This window comes from Orycteropus afer, unplaced genomic scaffold, assembly GCF_000298275.1.
Source record: "Orycteropus afer afer isolate SDZICR_OR568_19922 unplaced genomic scaffold, OryAfe1.0 scaffold00034, whole genome shotgun sequence".
NCBI classification, from domain to species: Eukaryota; Metazoa; Chordata; class Mammalia; order Tubulidentata; family Orycteropodidae; genus Orycteropus; species Orycteropus afer.
Window position 1 is genome coordinate 1687022 of NW_006921621.1, and position 19733 is coordinate 1706754.

The window sequence follows — 19733 nt, forward strand, 5'->3', positions numbered from 1 at the left end:
AAACCAGAAAACAAAGAGCAGACATTTACACAATGGGGCTCCACCTCTATGAGTCATAGACATGCCTTTTCCAAGTTCAGGTTATCTCATAGAGAAACTGCCTTCTTAGGAAGCAGTTGAGAAGAAATGCCAAGAAAGCACATAAGGAAGTGCTAAGCTATATCCTCGAATGAAAGCAGGCCTCTTTAAAAAAATGTGTAAAGTAAATCTGATATTAAATTGTTCCAGTTCAGAAATGTAGCTCAATTACACTTTAAATAAATCTCCTACTGTTGCTTTGCTTCTGTTTCCATGAGGTGGGCATCAGTCATCTCCACCAGACCATCTCTGAGGAGTAGCTAGACCAAAGTGCAGGTAAAGGAGTGAACTTATGGGAAATTCATTCTCTGAGCACAAGGAGAACACAGCAAGAGCTTCCCAACTGTAAAGGGAATGGTCGAACTAAGTACCACCTCTGAAATGCAAAAAAGGTCCCATCTAACCGAGGACAAGCTGAGTCAAACATACTTGCATTCTCTACCAAAATCTTGGGCAGGCGTTGTCTGTTCACCAGGAGTGGAAAAGGATCTCGCCCATTATTCCGTTCATGGACCTCCCGAATTTCCACCGTATCATCCACAAGATAGTAATGAATGATATAGGTCCGACATTCACCAAACATGCTGTCTGTATCATCCCAGATCGCATAGAATCGAAGAACCTTTGAGGAATCCAAAGCAGTGAGTTAAGTAAGAATCCTACCAGTGGAGAATTTAACTAAGCTACTTTGGCATTTACATATCAAACAATGATATAAAGATTGGCTGGAAAGTCTATAAATTAATCTCAGATGGTGGATTGAAAAAAAGAAAAATTCATGAGACACTGATGCAACATGTACCAGCTGGAAATAATTGAATATTAGACTTAACAATTTGTGCCAAGAAAGATGAGTTCATTTTGATCCAAAATATTAGTTAGTGAAAAGAGAAGTTGAATTAAAAGAACAATGGATCCTTTCCATGGTGATTTGTATGTGTTAATAAAGGCACACATGAATAGTTTATATATAATCAATATGAAAAAAATGTTCATTTATCCATCTATTGGCCTTTTTTTATCAACAACATAATCTTTAAATGCAAAGGAATAGCAGATGTATGATTGTTACAAAGAAAATCCTTGTAAAGCCATCCTACTGAGAGATAAAATTTTCTGGTATAAAAGTAATTACATTTCTGAAAGAATAAGAGCACTGAAAAAAAAGTTGACAACAATGTTTGTTCCCCCTCTCTTTTCTCCTTCCTTTTAGTAAAGAAAGGAGAAGATATCTGCCAGCCCACAGGGAAAGAACAGGAAGATTATCTGGAAAATACCCAGAACATTCCGTACTCATACATTGATATAAAATTTAAACCCCTCAGAAATATGGTTTCTATGGAATTATTATATTAATATTAGAAGACTACATTTATTTATTCAAGGAATTTCCCAATAATTCATTTAAGGTTTCTCAAAGGATTCTGAGATTAACTCACATTTGGGGAAAGAAATGACTAAAATGGAAGCAGATGTAGCTTAGGAATTGTTTGGTGGAACTCACAAGACTTAACTCCAAAATTTCTGTGGATCTCTAACATGAAATTAAGGTATTCTTATACTTCTAACCCTAGATGAAACCAGAAAGGTAGCACTGTATCCAAAAAAGTTAAATTATAGATGTAATGTTTCAAAACATACATGTACCAAAATAGTTGGCTGATAGATATATAAGCCACATTAGAAAATGAGTAAAGCCTAGGTCACTTACTTGTTTGTCAAATGTGAGAAACTGCTTGAGTTGATCAAAGTCCGATGGGGTGATATACTTACGAAGAGGCTGTTTGCGGAGTTCAGTGTAAGGATCAAGAGCCATTTTCTCTGGGGGATTTAATTCAATTCCTTGACTTTCCAAAAATACCTGGATAATTCAAAATTAAAACATGATCATCCTCCTTGAAGTTTCTTAGAGTAAGTAAAAAATTAATGGTACAAAAATAAAATGCAATGATAATTTCTATATTATTGTCCTAGTCAACCATTAAACCATTTGTAGCTTGAGCATGTATCAACAATGGTACTAAGCCTTGAACTGACCCAACTCTATACTGCAGATAATAATGAATAATTACCTTATGCATTTCATATTATAAAATTGCTAGGCAACATGCTAAGCTAGTCTTAGCATGATTATAAAGTAACTAGTTCTAAGTATAAATTCAGATTGAGATTAATGAAATTTATTTAGGTGCCAAAAAACAGAGTAAGTCCTAGGATTGCTTACATTTAATTATCCAGACAGTAAACGTAGTTTCAACACAATATATAATTCATATTAGATATACAAACCAAAACCAAACCCACTGCCATCGAGTCAATTCTGACTCACAGCAATTCCCATTGGGTTTCCAAGGCTGTAAATCTTTATGGAAGTAGATTGCCTCGTCTTCCTCCCAAGGAGCAGCTGGTAGGTTTGAACCACCAACCTCCTGGTTAGCAGTCAAATGCCTTATGTACTGTGCCACCAGTGGTCCTTATATTAGGTATGGGAGAGAGCAAAATAATAGCCAAAGTTAAGGTGAAATCATATTCTCAACTTTCTAACTTAATTTTAAAAAGGGTATGATTAAGTCTCTTCCCATCCTCCATCTATGAAAAGGGTGAGGGGGAGCGCTATCCAGTGGTTATTAAGACTAGAAAACATTTTCACAAATCAGAAAACACAAATCTAATGCTCAAATCTCACCAGAAAAAGTAAGGAAAGCATCTGAATTCAACATAATCCTGCTAATTATAAATAAGTATAATATTATTTCACACTTACTGTATTTTTTCATACCACTTGGCATTTCATCTTCATTACCACAATAAACTATACCTTGTGTGGTAGTTAAGGTTGTGTGTCAACTTAGCCAAACCTGGTTGAGTGGCTGGGCAGCTTGTGGTAGTTACTCCCCACGATGAGACTGGCAATCAGCTCCACAGTGGGATCTACCACAAGGAGCTGAGTAGCTGTTTTAGGGATGTGGTCTGCTTCCTGTATATAAGCAGCAGATTTGGGAATGGTCTCTAGCTTAGTTTATAGCACGCTTGAACCCTGCACATAGCCATATCATTGTTCAGTAGCCTGCCATGCTCTGCCGATCTTGGGACTTCCAATGGACTTGAAAGAACAGCCTGCCTTGTTGCTTGGTAACATCGGGACTGTGCCATTTTATTTGTCAACCTTGGGCTTGTTAGCCTCAGCAGCCAGTAGCTTCCTGAGTAAAGAGATACCTCAAGCTTCGGTGGGCCGAGAACAAGAGGCAGAGATGAAGCCCAGGGTTGAGGGGCTTTCACACAGCCCCTAGAGCCTGGCACTTTGAACTTGGACTTAAAGCCTCCAAATTGTAAGAATAAACTCTTGTTTGTTAAGGCCAACCCATTTGTGGTATATTCCTGTCAGAGAGGCACTAGGTAACTAAAACACTTTGTTTTATAATCAAAAAAAAAAAAAAAAAAAGTATAACTTCATAGAATTTTTTTACATTCTGGAAATGGAAATTGATGTGAAGAATGGGTTTCTTTTGGGAATTGTGACATTTGCTTTTTGGACAATTCAATAGAAAATATACAGAACTCAAGGCCAAAATATTTCGTCCTATTGTTAGCTTTGCGGCTAACTAGCTTATGATCTTAGTAGTTAAGATTTTACTAGGCAGTCACCAATATTCTTTCAATATAAAAATATGGTCTTAATATCTATTAGGGAGCTCTGGTGGCGTAGTGCCCTAAGGCACTTGACTGCTAACCAGAAGGTTGGCGGTTCAAACCCACCAGCCACTCCTTGGAAGGAAGATTGGGCAATCTACCTCCATAGAGATACTGTGTTGGAAACCCAAGGATGGGTCTCTATGAGTTGGAGATAACTGGACGGCACATAACAACAACAACAACAACAACAACAACAACAACAACAACATCTATTAAAGGAACTCTGGTGGTGCAGTGTCTAAAGCATTTGACTGCTAACCAGAAGGTTGGCAGTTCAAACCTACCCAGCTACTCCATGGAAGGAAGATGGGGCAACCTACTTCTGTAAAGATATACCACCTCGGAAACCCAGCGGGGTCACTATAAGTCAGAATCGACTAGATGGCAGTGAGTTTGGTATTTTTTTTGGTAACATCTATTAAAACTGCTGACCTGGAGATAATGATTATCAATAAAATTCCCCTGTCCCTTGAGATGATGGATTATTGTAGCATGATTATTGTTGGAGGCAATAGTGAGAATTTTACTCTCTTACGGTGCTTCAAACAAATAATCAGGCCTTTTGATAACTTTACATTAGGGATATGACAGGAAGGTAGACACTTCCTGAATTCAATTGTTTTCTTATGTTTTAGAAAAACCTAGATAATTATATAATGTCCCAGAGAGAGAGGTAGAAACAAGGGAATGCTTTTGAGTGCAAGCACAGAAGGGGGAAATTCCTCCAGACAGGTGGAGGTGGGTGGGGCTCCAAAGAGTGGGACCTGACAGGTACGTGCTTTGTGGTGCTGCTTGGAGCACACACATAGCCAGAGTCAGGAACATTCAGTCTCAGGCATTTTCAAGGCCCAGGATCTCACATAGCACCAAAGCATCAGGGAAGTGTCCCTGGCATTGGGCTACAGTCCACATTGTTGCCTATGGGCCCCATCTGTACAAATCCTTTAGGTCTGAAGTGCCACTGCTTCCTTATTGTGCTTAGAGCCTGGAATCTTTGGCAAAGCTGAGGATGAAGAGAAACACTTCCGTAGTTTGACCAGGATTTAAGTAGCTGTTAAGAAGCTCTGGTGGCATAGTGCCTGAGGCATTTAACTAGTAACCAGAAGGTTGGAGGTTAAACCCACCAACCACTCTGTGGAAGGAAGATGATACATGTGGGCCTCACCAAATGGAATACACAGGAATCAAATCGACTATATCTGTGGAAAGAGGGGATGGAGAAGCTCAACATCATCAGTCAGACAAGGCTAGGAGCTCACTATGGAAAACACCATTAATTGCTCACATGCAAATTCAAACTTCTAAAGCAAGTCCAAGAGAGCCAAATATGACCTTGATTTACATCCCACCTGAATTTAGAGACCATCTCAAGAATAGATTTGACATATTGAACACCACTGACCGAAGACCAGATGACTTGTGGAATGACATCAAGAACATCATACATGAAGCAAAAGGTCATTGAAAAGACAAGGAAGGAAGAAAAGACCAAAATGCACATCAGAAGAAACTCTGAAACTTGCTCTTGACCACAGAATAACTAAAGTGAATGGAAGGAATGATGACATAAAAGAGCTGAAGAGAAGATTTCAAAGGGTGGCTCAAGAAGACAAAGTAAATTACAATAATGAAACATGCAAAGACCTAGAATTAGAAAAACAAAAGGGAAGAACATGCTCAGCATTTCTCAAGCTGAGAGAACTGAAAATAAAAGGCAAGCCTCAAGTTGCAATATTGAAGGATTCTATGGGCAGAATATCGAATGATGCAGGAAGCATCAAAAGAAGATGGAAGGAATACATAGAGCTAGGCAATCTATTTCCATAAAGATTTACCACCTTAGAAACCCAAAGGAGGTTGCTATGAGTTGGAATCAACTCGATGGCAGTGAGTTGAGTACTGTACAAAAAGAATTGGTCAACATTCAACCATTTCAGGAGGTAGTATATGAAGAAGAACCTATACTACTGAAGGAAGAAATCCAAGTTACACTGAAGGAAACGGTGAAAAACAAGGCTCCAGGAACTGACAGAAGGAGCTGGGGTGGCATAGCACCTAAGGCATTTGACAGCTAACCAGAAGGTTGGCAGTTCAAATCCATCAGCCACACCACAGAACGAAGACTGGGCAATCTACTTCCACAAAGATTTATGGAAGTAAATTGCCTCAGAAACCCAAAGGAGGTTGCTATGAGTCAGAATCAACTCGATGGCAGTGAGTTTTTTTTTGTGTGTGTGAGGAAATGACAGAATACCCAATTGAGATGTTTCCACAAATGGATGCAATGCCAAAAGGGCTCACTCTTCTATGTCAAGAAATTTGGAAGACAGCTACCTGGCCAAGTGACTGGAAAAGATATATATATTTCTGCCCATTCCAAAGAAAGGTGATCCAACAGAATGTGGAAATTATCAAACAATATCATTAATATCACATGTAGGTAAAATTTGCTGAAAATAATGTTTAAATGATTGTAGTAGTACATAGACAGAGAACTGCCAGAAATTCAAGCTGGATTCAGAAGAGGATGTGGAACAAAGGATATCATTGGTGATGTCAGATAGTTCTTGGCTAAAAGCAGAGAACACCAGAAAGATGTTTACCTGTGTTTTATTGACTATGCAAAGGCATTCGACTGCATGGATCATGAAAAAATTACGGCTAACATTGAGAAGAATAGCAACTCCAGAATACTTAATTGAGCTCATGCAGAACCTGTACACAGGTCAAAAGGCAGTCATTCAAACAAAACAAAGGGATACTACATGGGTTAAAATCAAGAAAGGTATGTGTCAGGGTTATATCTTTTCACCATTCTTATTCAATATGTCTATTGAGCAAATAATTCAAGAAACTGAACTATATGAAGAAGAACAGGGCAATAGGATCAGAGGAAGACTCATTAACAACCTGCAATATGCAGATGATAAAAACTTGCTTGCTAAAAGTGAAGAGAACTTGAAGCATTTACTAATGAATAATGAAGATCAACAACTACAAGCTTCAGTATGGATTACACTTCAACATAAAGAAAATAAAAGTCCTCACAACTGGACCAATAAGCAAAATCATGATAAACAGAAAAAATTGAAATTGTCAGGGATTTTATTTTACTTGGATCCACAATCAATGGTATTTTCAACTGCCTCATATGCATGCAAAAGCTGGACAATGAATAAGGAAGACTGAAGAAGAATTGATGCACTTGAATTATGGTGTTGGCAAAGAATATTGAAATACCATCAACTTCCAGAAGAACAAACAGATCCATCTTGGATAAAGTATAGCTGGAATGCTCCTTAGGAGTGGGGATAGTGAGACTTTGCCTGTTGTACTTTGGTCATGTTGTCAGGAGGGACCAGTCACTGGAGAAGGATATCATGATTTGTAAGGTAGAAGGTCAGAGAAAAAGAGGTAGACCCTCAATGAGATGGACTGCCACAGTGCTGCCACAATGGGCTCAAGGATAGCAATGACTGTGAGGATAGTACAGGATCAGGCAGTGTTTTGTTCCAATGTAGAGGGGGTCACTATGAGTCGGAACCAATTCAATGGCACCTAACAACAACTACAACTATGTGTATAAGTTTTTAACTGCTTCTCTCCTCCAATCAGAATGTAATCTCCATAAGGTCAAGTCTATATCCCTGGCACTTAAAACAGTACCAGACACACAGCAGGCACTCAATAAATATTTGTTGAATAAATTACTAAATGCAAAACCAATGAATAAATTCATACTACCTTAGGGCATGGCAAAAAATAATCATACTTGGCATTAGGTAGCATGGGACAAAGGGCATTAAAAAAAACTGTTTGCTTCTAAAAAAAAAAATTTTAATGAAGAAAAATTTGGGGTTAACTTCTGAATACCTACCCTTTGTGCTAAAGAGAGGTCACCATCATTTCTCTATGTATATGTGTATGTGTGTGTGTATTTGTTATTAGCTGCTATGGAGTCAGCATTGACTCATGGCAACTCCAGACATGATGGGATTGGACAACATTATCCTGAGTGTTTTCACTGGCTGATTTTTCAAAAGTAGATTGCCAGGCCTTTGTTACTACTGTTTTAGTCTGGAATTTCCATGGAAACCTGTTCAGCACCACAGCAACACACAACCTTCCACTGACAGTTGAGGGTTGGCTATGCTTGAGGTGTATTAGTTGGGAATCAAACATGAGTCTCCTACAGGGACAGCAAGAATTCTACCACTGAACCATCACTGCCCCTATGTACTTGAGTGTAGGTATATACACACCTACTACTCACTTACCTACTATCTCATTATCTGACATTTCACATTTACAACAATAGTTAAAAATCTACTATCCTACTATTTTATACATTAACAATGTATGTCTGGTAGTAACAAATGACCATCTAATGTGTGAGGTGAGAGTAATGCTGACTGTGATAGTTAAGGCGACGTGTTATCTTGGCTGGGTCAAGATCCTCAATGGTTTGGCAGTTTTGTAACAATGTAATATAGCAGTTATGCCCTGATGTACTTTGGCAAGTTAGGTAATGATGTAGTCACCCTCCATTTTCACATAATGCTGATTTTCACATAATGATTTTGTCTTTAGAACCTAAATGCCATTGAGTCAATTATGACCCATATTAACCCTATGTTGTTGTTGTTGTTATGTGCTGTCAAGTTGGCCCCGACTCATAGCGACCCCTCCTTGGGTTTCCGAGGCAGTATCACCACGGATGTAGATTGCCCAACCTTCCTTCCGAGGAGTGGCTGGTGGGTTTGAACCACCAGCCTTCTGGTTAGCAGTCAAGTGCCTTAGGCACTATGCTACCAGAGCTCCTAGTTATTAACCCTATGTTGTTGTTGTTGTTATTTGCCGTCGAGTCAGCCCCGACTCATAGCGACCCCTCCTTGGGTTTCCGAGGACCCTATATATATGAAAGAACCCCTGGTGGTGCTGTGGTTAAAGTACTCAGTTGCAAACCAAAAGGTTTTTCACTTGAAAAATGGTTTTATTTTAGGAATCTTTTAGATAGCAAGTTTCTATACCATATAGCAAGTATGATTAAAAAAAAATGAACTGTACAAAAAAATAAGTTTTTAACTGCTTGTCTCCTCCAATCAGAATTTAGGCTCTTATGTACTACACAGAACTATTTTTGTAAACCCAAAATAAATCCATTGCCATCAGGTCAATTCCAACTCATAGCAACCCTGCAGGAAAGAACAGCATTGACCCATGGGGTTTCCAAGGCTGTAAATCTTTACAGAAGCAGAGTGACAGAAGCAGACCTTTCTCCCATGGAGCAGCTGGTGGGCTTAACTGCTGACCTTTTGGTTAGCAGCCAAGCACTAAACTACTGTACCACCAGGGCTCTGTAAACCCAAACTTCAGATAAATTGTCCAATACCTCTTCCATACTTCCACACCATTGAGTTGTCTCTTCCCCTATTTGAACTGGCATGAGAATTGGTTTCTTACAAAATGATTCAGCTATGATGAGAGTTCAATTTTATTTGAGTAGATATATACCAATATTATTGTGAAAAAAATGATGGCACTACATAGTGCTCCAGGTATCAGCAAACACACACAAATACCAAGTTAATCTATATAACATTCATATAGAACAGGTGACCCACATCCTTCCTTACCCTAATAAGGTAAACATAACCTTCTATAAATAACAATGATGCCTCAGACCCCACAACTTTCAAAAATATATAGTATACCTGTGTGAATCGGTCACAGTCAACAATGCGGAAGGTTTTGCCATAAATTGTGATGTTTATTCCTCGATTTAGATCTTTCCAATGGTAATGGTCTCCTCGGTCATTCTTGGTTAGCCGCTGGCGTTTGATTAACTTGCCCTGAAGGATTCCAGAGTTTTCCACAACAGGCTCTACAATAGACATGCTGTCATCTTCTAGATAATAGTAAATGTTCACTTGACGGACCCTATAATGTTCCTCAGTTGACATAGGGACATCTTCTTGGAAATAGGCATCAAATTTCAGAACCTATAACACACAAGGGCAGGAGAAATGGTGTTGTATTAGTTTCTTATTTTAAAAATATATATCAATAACCTTCCTGTGAAGAAAACCACAAAAGAAGATTTGAATACTCATCATTTCTATCCTCTAAATCAAGGGTTGGCATACTACGGTCCATGGGCCAAATCCACCCTGCTACCTGCTTTTGTATGACCTGTGAAACAATCATAGTTTTAATATTTTTAAATGGTTGAAAAAAATAAAAAGAGTAAGTATCTCATGGCACAATAAAATTACAAGAAATTTGAATTTCAGAATCCACAAACAAAGTTTACTGGAACACGATCACATCTTTTTAATGGCTGCTTTTACACTATAAGGACAGAGACTGTATGGGCTACAAAGCCTAAAATATTTACTATATGGCTCTTAAAAAAAAACTTTACTGATCTCTGTGCTAAATATTCAAACCATGTGTAGTTCATTTACTATGGATGCCCCTTAGTGAGATAGTTTAAAATAACTTAACTCTACTAGATTCTATTTCAAAAATCATATATATAGTATAGAAGAATATACTTCTATTACAAAAATTCTCAGAAGTTCTGGAATGAGTAAGAAATCTGGATGAGACTGTGAGCTTTAGTTTCAAAATGAAACCCATTTCTTAGAAGTGGAGTCTCTTGTAAATGCACATTAATGACACAATAATTCTTATAAATTTTACATGAATGACTTTCAAATTATCAATTCATCATACAGTCTTTGGAGAACATGTAGCTTATTGTCACTGTGCTCAGAAACATACATAATATATGGAGCAAACCCTCAGTCCTCTAGGGACCATCATTGCAGAGTCAAAATGGCACAAACATTTATATTTTTAAAATTATAAAACAGTATTACAAAAAGTATATGTTGATATGCTTTGTAATTCATTTTTAAATTTCTGTTCAGGGAGGGGAGGTGTTAGAATGACATTTTAGGTAGGTAAGAGTATTTGTCCAAACCTGTACTAGAATAAAAGGAAGAAACTAAGAAGGGCCTTAAATGGAGACACAAATATGGCTCAAACATGGGAAGATGAAATCTTTCTACACTTTAGAGATGTTACCAAAAAAGGTATGATGTTTAATGTGTTCAACATCATAGCAGTACATATGCCTCCACCGACAGACAAATGGTGGCTATGCTCTAGGTACATTGGCTGGGAATTGACCTGCGTTTCCCACTATATTTGAGTCACAGATCTATAGATACACAAAACAATAGAACCAGAAGTGATCAGTGAACCCAACTCCTTCATTTTACAAATGAGGAAAACTGAGACCCAAGACAATAAAATGGCTTGACTGAGGCCATAAAGGTGGTTGGGGCAGAGGGGGGAACGAATCTCAGACTGCAAACTCAAAGCCCAATGTTCTGTCCACACTCCTCACTATGTCTTAGAAAACAGGAGCCCTGGTGGCACAACAGTTAAACGTTCAGCTGCTAACTGAAATGCTGGTATGGCAGTACAAACCTGCACAGCAGTTCTGCTCCCATACAGATTATAGGCAAGAAAACCCTGTGGGATAGTTCTACTCTGTTACATAGGGTTGCTCTGAGTTGGAATCAACTCAACAACATCTGGTAACAACAAAATGCTTCATAAAAGGGATCTGCGTGGGCTCCAGTGGTCAGAGAAAGTTTAGCTGAGAGGATATAGATATTATGAACTTCAAAGACTGGGAAGAATTTAAATAACCAATGATGTCTTAAACCAGAGTATTAGTAGATGGGGTAGGAGCTGGATTCTGGTTAAATTTTGAAGATAAATCCTGATGGGTTAGATGAGAGAGATGAGAAAAAGAGAATGTTCAAGACTCCAGAATTTTGGGCCCAAGCAAGTGGGAGGATGGACTTGCCATCAAATTGATATGAAAAAGATTGAAGTAGAGTAGATATATGAGTTGAGAGAGATGGTAAAATTGAGTTTGAGATATCTATTAGACATCAGGGAGCTCTGGTAGCATAGTGCCTAAGGCATTTGACTGCTAACCAGAAGGCTGGCGGTTCAAACCCACCAGCCACTCCTTGGAAGGAAGGTTGGGCAATCTACTTCTGTAGTGAGTGATACTGCCTTGGAAACCCAAGGAGGGGTCTCTATGAGTCGGATCCAACTTGACAGCAATAAGTTTGTTATTTTTTGGTTATTAGACATTCAAAAGGTGATGTCAAATAGATAGTTGCATCTACAGTCTGGAATTCAGGAGAGAGCTCATTATCATAGAGAACGTTTCAAGTCTGGATGAGGTCATTAAAGGAGTAATTGTAAGCAGAAAGCAAGATCAAAGACTAAGCAGCCCTGGGGCACACCCTTGTTTCTACACAGTCTGTTTTCTAAGATTGGATAAAGTGATGAAAATACCTTTGGCAACAGGAATTTGGCCCCAGAATGGGAGGCAGGAACGGTGTAATGCGCAAATGTGCGCATGTGCACATGAGCAGATTTTTGCATTGTTTTTTAAAAAATCCAAGTGACAATGAGTTATTTGAAAGCAAACATTCAAACTATGCTGTATGATAGTATGGATTAATCCTAATCACCTACCTTTGTGTATCTACAGTACTGAACTATGACTACACAAATATTTTGTAAAATCCAAAAATTACTTCTGAAGCACTGAAAGATTAAATAATATACAGCTCAAATTTGGCATTTTATTCATTTTGCTACTTTCAGGTTCTGTGAGGAAAAGAAGTAACTTACTATGTATAGTACATTTGGTACTTATGTAGGAAACTGCCTATTCAATTAACTGGGGCACTAAACTCTCAAGTTCTTTAGATAAATGAGAATTTAAAACAAACCCCCTAAAGTTTTGATTTGGTTTGTTTTTTGTCTGTACACTCTTCTCTAATCATTTAATATCTATCAACTTGTTCAATAAAGAACTTGAGTTTCCTCTGTCATATGATCTACATATATGGCCAAGACTATATATTTTCAAAAGAGCTCTGATGGTATAGTGGTTAAAGCATTTGGCTGCTCACTTATATGTTGGTGGTTCAAACCCACTAGCCACTCAATGGGAGAAAGATGAGGCAGTCTGCTTCCTTAAAAATTTACAGCCTTATAATTCACGGTACAGAGAGCCAAGCCAATGTGTGAGATCTCAGGTAAACAATAATTTAACCCAAAAATATTTGCTTATTTGATTGTTAACCTAAAAGATTATCAAGAACAAAATTAAGGGTCCTGTGCTTCTCCCACAAAGAAATGACTGGGGAAGAAATTAATGTAGGAAAGCACTTCAGGAATAATAACATTAGCTTTCACAGGTAGAATAAGAACTTGATGTATTATATAGAAAGCAATGAAAAAGCCATCATGTTTAGATATTGTATTTTAAAACATATTCTTCATAGAATTTTAGAGTTGGATGGGATTTTAGTTATCATGTATCCTAACCTTCTGCTTTCATGGATGAGAAAACAAGAGATGATGGCTTTCCAAGTTCACTGAGCTAGTTAGGAAAGAATCAGAATTAGAACCCAAATCTCCTAACTCTCAGAATGCCAAAATAAACATGGAAATACTTGCATTTACTTCCAAGATTGAGAGGGACATGCTGAATAAATTTTCCTATCACACACAATTATAAAAACCCTAGTACATGTTCGGCTTGTCAGTTTTCAGCAGTGACACAGACAAATTAATTGTGTTAAATAATTATTCATCTCATTTTTAAACTAGTATTTATTGATCAATGATTATAGAATAAAGCAGACAAGTTCCTGCCCTTATGAACTATATAGTCAGGTAGAATAGATAAACAGTAAACAAATCGGTAATAAAAGTATAATATAATTCTATGAAGGAAACAAAGAAAAGGATGTGATAGAGAAAAACAGAAAGGGCCTTCCTGAGCAGGGCAGCCTGTAGGAGACGTTATATAAGCCACACTGGAGGATGAGATGGAGTGAGCCACTGAAGGACAGAGGAAATACTATTCCAGGGAGGGGGAACAGCATGCACAAAGGCACTGCAGGGTGTGTGTGTGTGTGCGCACGTGCACACACTGCAATTTTAAGGCAATAAGTAAAACAAATCCAATGTGACTGAAGTACATACTAGGTGAGGAAAGGAGCCCAAGATGAAGTTGAGAAACATCAGGCAAGCCTGGCTCCAGTGAGATGTGAGGGCCTGGTAGAGCTGGATCTTAGTCTATACATGATGAGGAAGCCATGGAAGTGCTGTACGTCAGGATGTGACATAATCTGAAATTTATTTTTAAAATACAGTAAAGCCTGCAAAAGTTAGATCTTGTGAAAGGCAGACACCTGTCAGAAAAGGAAAACTCAAATATTTTCCATTAACAGAAAGCAATAGAAAAGTGCTCAAAGGTGGAAAATGTGTAAGACCCAGAAAAACAAGACAGATTTTACTGTATAAGCCAGGAAAATGAACTGATTAGTAGTAATGGGGGAGCTGGAAATAGTGGACAGATTAGTGATATATTTTAGAGGCAGAAATGGCAGAGTTTGTTACTAGATGGGCTGTGGGCTGTGGGCTGTGAGGGACAGAAGAATCAAGATGACTTTTAAGTTGGAGGCTAGAGCAGCTGGGTGGATAGCGGTAACATTCACTGTGTTGCTTCAGAATGGAAAAGCAACAGGTTTGGGGAAGGTGATCATGACTTATGATTTTTAATACGTTAAATCCAAGTCATGTAGATCTATTTTTGAAATGGGGGCTTAGAGGTGAGGTTTGGGCTAGAGATAAAGTAGAGAAAGAAGGAGACTCAGGCACAAGCCCAGGGGAACTCTCAATTCTAGAGTCTGAAAAGGGAAGACGAAATCTGCAAAAATAAATAAATAAATAGATAAATAATGCAGAAATAACAGTCAGAAAGGTAGTTAGAAGGAAAATGAAAAGTATGATGTCATATAAGCCACGAAAGTGTCAACTACTTCAAATTCTGTTGAAAGAGAGAGTAAGCAGCCATTGGATTTGTTAACAAAGAAGTTGCCAGTGACAAGATCTGACAAAGCGGGGAAGACAAAAGCCAGAAAGCAGAGATTTGGAGAGTAGGAAAAGCAAGCTTACTAGAGAAATGTTTGAGTGTCAGGCAATGTTGAAAACTCATTCGAATTTAGAAACCAATAATTAAATATAGAAATTCCACAACACTAAAGCATTTGCTTCTAGTCTGATCTCCAAATAAGATATTTATTCACAAAGGTTAATGGGGCACTTACTCTATCCAAGGTACTGTACCAGACTCTCTGAAAGACTCAAAGATGTATCAGAATTATCCTACACTTCAAGGAGCTTCATTCTATTAAAATATATAAAATATGTACATACATAACTATAATAAAAAAATGGTGGGCGACAAAAGACTAGTTAAAGTGTTGTAGGTATTCAAGGGATGGACCAGATGAAGTGATTATAAAGGTACATTAAAAAGGTGATATTTGAGCTGGGCTTTGAAGAAGTTAGAATATGAATATTCAAAGGGGGAGCATTCCAGGAAGAGAAAGGATGTTAAGCAGATAAACAGAGGCAGGAAAGAGTAGGGCAAATTCTGGAAAGTCCTTCCATTTGGAGTATGAGATATGAGAAAGATAGTGGAAGCTAAGTCTAGAAACATGGGCAAAAGAATAGATAAAGTCTATGTAAGAATGTCAGGCTAAATAGTCTGAACTGTATTCATTGTTAGTTATAGCCCCTATTTTGGTTATCTAGTGCTGCTCCAACAGACATACCACAAATGTAGATGGCTTTAACAAACAGGGATTTATTCTCTTACAGTTTAGAAGGCTAGAAGTCCCAGTTCAAAGTGCCAGTTCTAGGGGCTAGGTGAAGGCCCCTTGACCTTGGCTTCCACTCTGCCGCTTGCTCCTGACCCACTGGAGCTGGAGGCATCCCTTCACTCAGGCAGCTGCTGGCTGCTGAGGCTGACAAACCCAAGGTCGACAAGTAAAATGGCAAAGTCCCAAAATTAGCAAAAAACATGGCAGGCCACTAGTTCAAGTCCAGAAACAGTCCCAAGATTGGCAGACAATATGGCAGGCCACTGAGATGAAGACTCAGCCAAATGCAGGATCCAGATGTGCCAAAAGCTCAAGAGCTTTCTCAAAGTGTCTGCTTATATACTGGAAGCAGACCACATCCCTAAGGCAGCTAATCAGCTGCTCACAGCAGATTCCACCATGGAGGTGATTACCAGTCTTATCATGGGGAATAACTACATCCAGCTGCCAAGCCACTCAAAACCAGGCTCCACCAAGATGACACATAACCTTAACTACCACAGCCCCTAAAGACATTTTCCCAGAAAAAAATGGCATAATTAGGGCTGTGCTTCAGGGGAATAAACCAGAGAATAGCCCTGTTAAGACCATAAAGAGCAAGTACGAAACAAATACAAGAATTCAAGTGAATCATATTGCTTGTCTGAACTATGATGGTGGTAGAGGAAATGGAAGGGAGAGATATGTGACTTAGCAACTCATTGAATGTGGTGAGTGAAAGGGAGAAAAAGCCAAAGATGGCTCAGGTGTCAAGCTTGGATTACCAGGTGAAACCACATAAGAAGAGCAGGACTATAGGAAAAGAGGATGAGCTCAAAGACAAACAGAACTTGACATGTCAACAGCTTATCTAGGTGAAGATATATCATGGGCAGTAGGATATAGATCTGGCATTTCAATGTGGTCAGAGTTGGAAATAAATATCTGACAGGTAGTGTCTATACTGAGGAGCCAGCTGAAACTTCAAAAGTGGGTGAGATCTCTAAAGAAGATAGTATAAAGAGAACAGAAGGGAGCTCTGGTAGCATAGTGGCTAAGACACTTGCCTGCTAACCAGACGGCTGGCGGTTCAAACCCACCAGCCACTCCTCGGAAGGAAGGTTGGGCAATCCTACTTCCGTAGTGATACTGCCTCGGAAACCCAAGGAGGGGTCGCTATGAGTCGGGGCCGACTCGATGGCACATAACAACAACAACAACAACAATCAGTGAGAGGAGGGAGGGAGGCCAGAGGAGGAGCAATCAGATAGAGAGGAGAAGGAAAGCAAGGAGAGTATAGTCATGGGAACTGCTAAAGAGTAGAGTTTCAAGAAAGGAGTTCTGGTGGCGTATTGACTAAGGCATTTGACTGTTAACCAGAAGGTTGGCAATTCAAGCCCACCAGTCTCTCTGTGGAAGGAAGATTTGGCAATCTACTTCCTTAAAGATTTACTGCCTCAGAAACCCAAAGGGGGTAGCTATGAGTCAGAATCGTTGGAATCAACTCGAAGGCAGTGAAGGAAGGAAGATTAGTAGGGTCGCCTATTGCAAATAAGACAAAGATAATTCTGGCAAAGAAAACCAATCTATATTTGGCAAAAGGACAACTATGGCTATGTAGGTAAAAGTAGGTTGGGGCTTAGAGGTAGGAAGAAATCATATTGTAAGTCATCGGATAGTCCAGTGAGGAATAACGTACTATGTTATAAGGGGCACAAGGTAGCAAGAAGATTTTATAGGACAGGGTAGCATGATCCTACAGAAGTAGAGCAGTAGACAGTGGAGTCTTTGAAATGGAAGTAGTATGGAGACTGAAGATGAAAAAGGTAAAATAATAAAGAAGGGGAGATAGCCAGGGAAAGAGAATCTAGCAGGTAACATAAAGAGAACTGTATATGAGCAAAGGTAGGGTGCTCATATTAGATGTCTTAGTCTTTCTCACCTATGTAATAAAGGAAGTCACATTCTGAAGATGATAAACACTCGAACCAATGTCCAAAATATGGACAAGTATGTGAGCAATTAAGTAAATCTCCAGGTACTCCTAAAAAAATGTGAACTCTGATTTAATTCAGAAAAACTGAAATTCCCTTATTACAGAAGAAAAACTGTTTCAAAACTGTGCATTGAACTACTCTATACCTTTATTTTCTATGCTAAGGATCATTCATCTAGAAATGTGATAACGCAAATAAAATGAGTAGGAAAATAGAAAATATAAATAATCATCACGTCCATTATGCTTAAAGAAATGAATTGTGACTAATACTACAGACCCTCTCACTACTGTGAAGTCAATTACAATTCATAGAGACCCTATAGGACAGAGTAGAACTGCCCCATAGGGTTGGCTGCAATCTTTACAGAAGCAAACTGTCACATCTTTCTGCCATGGAGCAGCTAGTGGGTTTGAATCACTGACTTTTCAGTTAGCAGTCTAGAGCTTAACCACTGCACCAATAGGCCTCCTTGTGAATAATATTAAGTGAGTACAAATTAATGATAATTAGTATAAAAGAACATAGCAAAACAAAAAAAAACAGAAATCCTATTACCTATTCCTTCACAAACAATTTCTCTTCTAAATTTTATTAACACTTTCTTATGACATATCCTTTCTACCTTATAATACAGTTATTTGCTATTCTTTTCAGTAAAAATTGAACATACCAGGATTCACATCTTGGTAAACTGTTAAATGCCTATCCCACTCCTCTGTTTTATTTTTATCCCTCCCTCTTCTCTACTGAATTTTCAGTGTCACAGCTGTAAATAATGAAAAGAAATAAGAAAAAAGTAAAGAAACATCCAATATGTCACTTACACCGTCCAGTGGATATTTAGGGTTAGCTTCTGTGAATGGATGTGTGAACATGTTCCTATCAAATGAGTCAACTACAGGGAAGCAGAGATGATATGGATACTCTGATTTATACATGTGATAGTTAAGTTGTGTGTCAACTTGGCTGGACCTGGTTTGAGTGTCTGGGCAGCTGGATATAGTTATTTCCCATGATAAGACTGGTAATCAACTCCATGGTAGAATCTACCGGAGCAGCTAAGTAGCTGTCTTAGGGATGTGGTCTGCTCCCAGTATATAAGAAGCATTGAGAAAGGTCTCTGTGGGATTTTTGGCATGCTTGGACACTGAATGTAGCCAAGTTTTCATCTCAATGGCCTGCCATGTTGTCTGCTGATCTTGGGACTGTAATGGACTTGAGTTAGCATCCTGCTGTATTGCTTGATAATCTTGTGACTACACTATTCTACTTGTTGACCCTGGGTTTGTCAGCCTCAGCAGCCAGCAGCTGCAGTGGGCTGGAAACAAGAGACAGAGCGGAAGCCCAAAGTTAAGGAGCTTTCACCCAGCCCCTAGAGCTGGCACTTTGAACTTGGACTTCTAGTTTCCTAAATGGTAATAGAATAAATTTCTGTTTGTTTAAAGCCACCCAGTTGTGGTATTTTCTGTTAGACCAGCACTAGAAGACCAAAACAATCCATTTTAAAAAAATTATTAATGTCAAAGGTATATTTCCTGCACCAGATTATTTTGTATCTCCCAGCCTCTAGCTTACAACAGGCACTCAATAAAGGTTGGCTGGATAGAAGAAAATGTTATAGACATTTCATAAAAATAATAAAATGAAAATTAAGAAAAAAGGAAAGAAAATGAGCCAGGAGTAAATTAAGAAAGCTAATATAAAAACTGATCAATAGTTCTCACACCCAGTTTAACAAACAAATAACCTGGAAATTAGGATTGATGAGGGTTGAGGCGACATCTGAGTTTCTTAAAAGTCCCACCATTGATTCTGGGGCATGTCTAGGGTTAGAATTACTTCACCTCAGTGAAAAGACGAAGCTTATTGACAAGGGAAAGCAAAGCAAATGTCAACAGATGGAACTAAGGCAACTTATATTACCAAAGTTAAGGGCAAATGAGAAATAAAGATATTATATGCCAAACCTGAAATGATGCCTGAAAAACAAAAACTTATAGACACATTCTTGAGAAAACTGATGATAGAGTCTCCCTCCCCCCATGATGACATTTTGCATTTCATAGTGATTCAGGATTTGTCACTGTTACAGAATATAGTGCTTTCAAAAAGCGGAAAACACAGAGCAGGTACACAGAGAGCAATACAGAATCAAGAATTCAGAACTGGCAGAGGCGGGGCAAGATGGCGGACTAGGCAGAAG

The 19733-nt window shown here is 38.6% G+C and overlaps 1 protein-coding gene across 1 annotated transcript in view; it reads right to left on the bottom strand.

The window, feature by feature from the left end:
- The window catches only part of EFHC1 (EF-hand domain containing 1), a 77772-nt gene that overhangs the window by 46225 nt on the left and 11814 nt on the right, over window positions 1–19733 (bottom strand). Inside the window, exons 3-5 of the mRNA XM_007936144.2 lie at window positions 9486–9773; window positions 1790–1939; window positions 508–700 (exon numbers count right to left, since the gene is read on the bottom strand). Coding sequence (XP_007934335.1) covers window positions 508–700; window positions 1790–1939; window positions 9486–9773 — 631 coding nt within the window. The remainder of the gene's footprint in view (window positions 1–507; window positions 701–1789; window positions 1940–9485; window positions 9774–19733) is intronic.